The sequence below is a fragment of the Tenrec ecaudatus genome, chromosome 14 (assembly GCF_050624435.1).
Source record: "Tenrec ecaudatus isolate mTenEca1 chromosome 14, mTenEca1.hap1, whole genome shotgun sequence".
In the NCBI taxonomy this organism is placed as follows: Eukaryota; Metazoa; Chordata; class Mammalia; order Afrosoricida; family Tenrecidae; genus Tenrec; species Tenrec ecaudatus.
The window spans coordinates 86,784,568-86,791,329 of NC_134543.1; the positions used below are offsets into that span (position 1 = coordinate 86,784,568).

General features: G+C 38.4%; 1 protein-coding gene across 1 annotated transcript; it reads right to left on the reverse strand.

The window, feature by feature from the left end:
* Positions 1-5,391: 5,391 nt before the first annotated feature.
* LOC142426658 (olfactory receptor 11H12-like) lies at positions 5,392-6,372 on the reverse strand. Its single transcript, XM_075532242.1, has one exon. It carries the CDS (start codon positions 6,370-6,372, stop codon positions 5,392-5,394), a length of 981 nt encoding a protein of 326 aa, XP_075388357.1.
* Positions 6,373-6,762: the final 390 nt, after the last annotated feature.

Genomic DNA, 6,762 nt, shown 5'->3' on the forward strand with positions numbered 1-6,762 from the left:
TTTAGGATTTGGACACTAGTACTATTTCTTTCTGTGGATTTGCATCCTATAAGCTATTTTGGATCCCACAGGCTAGTGTGCTTCCTCCGTGTAGACATAGCACCATCTGCTTTTTTCACCACACTTTTTGCTATGGTACCCATGTCTTCAGCGATCTCTCCATGAGGGTGAAAACTAGTCAGGGCTATGTGGTAAGAATGCATTGTTCTTCTATTAGGAAGCATCAGAATACTTAAAGGTAGTGCTAGCAGGGGTCCTGAGCTAGGCAGCATTCTTTATTTGTAAAGGAAAAGAGCGAGGTGTTTTACCATTTAAGTCAATTGGTTAATGTGTGTTAGTGGGCCATGTGACTGCCCAACTAACAGGACTAGTAGCCACTAAGAGGAGAATCTCCCTTCATGGGTTAATGTCCCTTCAATTTTTAGTTTAAGGCATTTAGGGTCCCATGGTAATATATTGGAGCGTTGATGGCTCTACCAGGTAAGTGTTGAACTGCTAACTTCAAGGATGATGGTTCAAACCTACCAGCCTCCAAGGGAGGAAGATGAGGATGTCTGGTTCAATTAAGGCTGTCAGCCTTGGACACCCTATAAAGGAGGGCTTGTTGGAATTCACTTTCTTTACCATTGGGTTTGGGTTTTAATTTAAACCATTATCTTAGCTCTATTAAAAAAATTAACAAATCATTTTTATTGTGGCTCTTACAGTTCTTAAAGCAATGCACACATCATTTGTATCAAGCACATTTGTAGATATGTTATTTTATCATTTCCAAAAAATTTTCTTTCTACTTGAGCCCTTGGTATCAGCTCCTTTTTATTCCTTCCACCCCCCACACTCCCTCCCTCATCAACCCTTGATAGTTTATAAATTATTTTTATTTTTCATATTTTACACTCTCTGCTGTCTCCCTTCACCCACCTTTCAGTTGTTCGTCCTCCTTTGTGTGTGTATGTGTTGTAAATCGATCACCATGTTAGGTTCCCCCTTTCTCCACTCTGTCCCCACACCTTCCTCCTACTAACATGGTATCACTACTTTCATTATTGGTACTGAGAGATTTATCTGTCCTGGATTCTGCGTGTCAAAATCTCTTATCGGTACCAGTATGTACACTATGGTCTTGCCAGATTTGTAGGATAGAAGTAGGATCATGATAGTGGTGGGGAGGAGGAAGCATTAAAGAACCAGAGGAATGTTGTGTTTCATCAGTACTGTGTGCACCTTGGCCTGCTAGGCCTTTCCTTGTGAGTCTTCTGTGAGGGGAATGGTCAATTGGCTATAGAAGGACTTTGGATCTCCTTTCTGACCCCGCCCCACTGAGTCCACATTGCAATGGTTATTTATTTTGGGTGTTCTGATGCCTCATATCTGATCCTGACAACACCTTACGATCACAGGGGATGGTATGTTTCTTCCATGTGGGCTTTGTTGCTTCCCTGGTAGATGACCACCTTTTAAATTTGAGCCTTTAAGACCCCAGACGTTCCATCCTGTAATAGACCACCACCATAAGTTTTCTTCACCGTATTTGCTTATGCAGTTATTTTTTGTTCAGCAATTGTGTACGGAGGTGAGCATCACAGAATGCCAGGTTATAAAAACAAATTGTTCTTGCATTGAGGGAGGACTTGAGTGTAGGGCCAATGTCTGTCTGCTACCTTAATACATAACATAAATATATGTACATAGACCAATATCCCAATTGTTATGTATTAATATATGTACATATGTGCATGCTTATGTTTATGCCTCTGTACTTGTCTGTTGCCTCCTTGTTCTTGTCTTTATTTCCTTTTACTTTCCACATGTCCCAGCATCATGCTGTATCTTCAATAAACTCTCCATATTGCTCTCCCCTACATTGTACTTCATTGAACCCCACCATCATTCTATGCCCTCCTCCCTTCCAAGTCAGATCTCTCTTTACCCCTTATCCATGGGTTTGTTGGTCCCTGCTACTTTTGCCATACCGCCTCCTTTCCTATGTCCCCTGAAAACATAAGTTCCCTCCCCCCGGTATTAATTATCCTGCATATACAGATAGACATTTAAAAATAGAGGGAAAATAGCCTATAAATAGTCCCAGGTCTGTCTGCTGACCCTGATGAGTGTTTTCTGATCGCGTCTGATGCAATGCCAAGCCCACGCCCCACAGTCCAAAGTCTGTTTTCGGTATTCCTTGGGGAATTTGTGGCTTTGCTCCCCTTGCTGCTCTGTTGTGCTCCCTCCTCTAATGCCTTAGTGTGGTGGGGACACTGACTCAGCACAATTCCTGCACTGTGTCTCCCGTGCTGGAGCTGTTCTTATTTTATTATTTTAAGAATATTACAAATATTCTCATAAATCTATATTATTGGTTTATGAGAAGTAACAACCAAAAAGCCAGTTGTTGCAAAAATTTCCTAATTTAGTTACTCAAGAGAGATACATTTGAGATTATGGTGGAAATATTGCCTGTCTTGAATACTTATTAATTTAAAAAATATTTTACTGCTATAATTTACATACTATGAAATTCAATATATGTGGAAGGGTTGTGCAATCATCTTACAATCAATGACCGAACATTTTCTTCTTCTCATACTGTTTATTATTATTTCTCCATTTTCCCCAAACTCTCCTGCCATGCCCTTAGGTAATTATTATCACGTTACAGTCTCTATCAATTCTCCCATATGGAATTCATATATAGAAAATAATATACAACAGAGAGAAAGAAAGAATTCCTCTCCTCCAACAATAATGGCAAAAGAGAGAAAACCTTAATCACAAAGAAAACAGGAAATATGAAAACTGCAACAATTTAAAATGTGTCAAAGAAAATAAATGATAATTTTGATCCACATTTAGCCCCTTCCCAAGTGGATGGAGAACAGAAAAGTTGGTGAAGGAAGACGTATATCAGGGTAAGACATGAAAAAAAAAAGAGTAATTATCACGGCTTCATGATGGTGGGGGAATTAGAGCAACACAAAAATGAGAAGCTGATACCAAAGCTTCCAGTAGCAAGCAAGTATTTTAAAAATGGTGATGGCAATAAATGTACAAATGTGTTTGACACTATGGATGTATATGTGGATTGTGATAGGAGTTGTACGAGACCCCAATAAAATGATTTTTAAAGTGATAATTTCAATCTAACTAAATCTGCCATAATCAACTTTATGATTCCCTGTGTCTGATAGAAAGGTTTTTACATCCCAGGACAAGGTTCCGAGGGGAGTCATGAAGACTTATGCCTCTGGGGACCCTACACGTGCATTCTGCACTTCCACTGTCACCCACAGCTTTCTGCAAACTGGGTGTTCACAATTTGGACTCTTCCTTAAATTTGCATTTTACTGTTAACACTCCTTGGCACATACTGGCTGGTGTGCATCTTCCATGGGGACTAGTTTATGTCTCACTTAGATAGCGACTTGTTTTAAGACAAGCCTTTAAGACCCCAGACATTATCCTTTCTATTATCCAGGTTTAATCTGATTTCTTTACCACACTTGTTATAGCACTTGGATCTTTAGTGATATCTCCCTGAGGGTGAGTATTGAGTAGGAACATGTCAAGAGAACCAATGAATTGTTCTTAGGTCAGTCTATGAGTTTATTGATACCTATTGTTGAGCTCTACTGGTCTGACCTCATGTCTTGGGAAGGGGTCAGAGTGCTAGGAAACCTTCTCAATAGACTGTAAGTGACAGATCCCTGGCTGGACTCTGATAAGTAAGATTTACCCAAAGACTCAACAATTTCTCACCTGGCTGTCCATGACCAAACTCATAAGTACATTTCTGCTTTTTAAATAAATAAGCCATTTCTTTCCCAGGAAAGTGTTATAAGATAAAAATGGTAAAAGGAAAATTATTACATGCACATTATAATAATTGCATTTAGACCTTTCAGGAGATTTCTGATTTTGGATTAGATGATAAGCACTAATTTAGATATCCAAAATATCATCATGGCGATTCTTCATGAAACCTATATAAATTCATTTTTAAAATATCCAACAAGTGGAAACAACTTTAATAGCCAACAAAAGGATTGGTAGTACATGGCAGGAGGATGTGGGAGTGTTTAATAATTTTATCTCTGAATTTAAGTACCGATTCTTAGTGGTCCTTTTTTGTGTAGTAGTGAAAGATCTCTTTTTATCCTAATCCACCTCCTGAAAATTCTGTTTTTTAATATGCTTCACAAAGTACCTCAAGCTACTTGCAAGAAAAACTGTCCTTGCACGAAAACTGTCCTTGCATTTTCATCTAAACACATGAAATTTACACAATTGGATATCATTTTATACTGATAATTATAAAGAAGAAAATAAAATTATTTTATAATGATAAGTATAAAGAAGAAAATAAATTTAAAATCATATTAAGTAAAAAATGTAGTTAAAGTGTTGTGTTAGAGATGTTGAATTCGGGATGCTGTTTTAATAAGAGTCTAAGTGTAATCATAATATGATTCAGCAACAAATAATAACGAGAAAATCTACTATTATTCAGCAGCACATTTAATGCTACAAATTTGCGTTCAAGTGAGCCATTTTCCTCTCCAGCACTTAGGAGAAGATATTTTTTTTAGATGAAAAGAAAATAACTTAATCTTGTATTTTGAAATACATTTACAGGGGCTATATAGATGGAATAATAGTGTGCATTTAGGAGACTACAGTGATATAATATGGAAAGAAACCAACATATAGATGGATATCATAAAGCTAGAATACTAGGTCATAGAAATCTTGGGAAAAATTCTTTCTGAGTTTCTTTAAAGGCAATGATGAAATATGAAAATAACAAAGAAGAGAAAGGCTTTTCTCCCTTTATTTTAAATCAACAAAACACACAAACGTTATACTTTGATAGATCTTTTTGCTTTATAAATTTGTTTTCAAGTAGAAGTAAGAAACATTTATCATACATAAGCCATATGAAAAGTATCAACACAAAAAAGCACCTAACTGTTCCTTAGCTAATACACAGTTGAAGTGTGAAAGAGGAACTCAATAGTTCCATTGACCTACACAATCTATTTTATCATTGTAAATGGTTCCATGAATCCCCAAAACCTAATGCCATCGAGTATACTTCAACTCATAAAGATTCTATAAGACAGAGTAGAATTTCACCTATTTTTTTCCAGGGATATAAATCATTTTGGAAGCAGGAAGCATCATTTTTTTTCTATAGACCCACAGCTGGAACTGAACTATTAACCATTCAAACAAGTAGGTCTCCTAAGGAGCTTATAGATGTGGAAGTCAATAACGCAAACAAATCAGTATCAAAGGATACAATATTATTTCGAACTTTGGAGAATTAGGTATTTCTGATTATTTAGTGCAAGACTATACTGACCTAGTCATGGCAGAATCCAGTAGTCTATCCTACCTTGCACTAGAAAGCCCCACAACTTTCCTCAAGGCTGCTTTCATGTCCTTATTCCGGAGGCTGTAGATGAGAGGGTTGAAGAGCGGGGTCACCATAGCATAGAACAATGTTGCAACTTTCTGCCTCCCAGCAGAATGTCCGAGTCCTGGGATCACATACATGACCATCAGGGAGCCATAGAACAGTGATACCACGGCCAAATGAGATCCACATGTTGAGAAGGCTTTACGTCTTCCAGTGTCTGAAGGTACACGTAACACAGCTACTAGTACAAGAGTATAAGATCCAAGGATGAAGAAGAAGGTACCAAAGATAACTATGGAGGTGAGAGTATAGCAAAGCAATTGGATCCTTGGTGCAGAGGTACATGCCAATGCAAACAGTGGTCCTGGATCACACACAACATGGTCAATGATGTTTGGGCCACAGAAGGGCATCTGAGACATAAGAACAATGGGGATCAGGAACCACAGAAACCCACAAACCCAGCAGACAGTGACTAGTTTAGCACAGAGATACCCAGTCATGATATTAGGGTAGTGCAAGGGGCGACAGATAGCAAGGTATCGATCAAAAGCCATGACAGCCAAAAGGAAGCTTTCAGATATGCCCAAAGAGAAAAAGAAATCGAATTGGAGGAAGCAACCAGCAAAGGAAATAGTTTTTGTCGCTGAGAGAAAGTTGACCAGCATCTTGGGGACTGTCGAAGAGACATACCAGATCTCTAGGAAGGAGAAATTCCCCAGGAATATGTACATGGGCGTGTGAAGTCTCTGGTCACACCACACTGCACAGAGAATAGCAATGTTTCCTGTTATGGTCATAACGTAGGCTGTGGTAAAGAGGGAGAACAAGAGGCTCTGGATCTGCCACTCAAAGGAGAAACCTAGGAGTTCAAATTCACTCATGGGAGCAAAACTGGAGTCTGGCTTAGAGACATTCATTGGGTCAGCACTCTGCAAATTTAAGAGAAACATTATTATCAATATGGCTCTTTTAAAATGTGTTAACTTTTTAAGATAGAAGAAAAGGAGGGCCAAGGGCATGTCCTTTGCCAAAAAGGCAATTAGTTAAAAAATAATTTAGTCCTTCCTTTCTGGACCATACTCACTCTTTCTGGACAGAACCGAACTTTTGCCCCCTACTGAGCCTCTCTCTTGCTACATGGCCATGAAAGAAAGAAGCAAATTTAAACTCATTTTTAAACGTGTTGGTTTGAGCCATGGATGATCTGTGATAAATTCTGGTTAGGGTTGAGTACAAAATTAGCCCTTAATTAGATTAGAGGATGTACAGTGGTGCAGATAGCAACTGGAAATCCAGGAAATCCAGGACAGATGACTCCTTTAGGAACAGTATGAGAATGG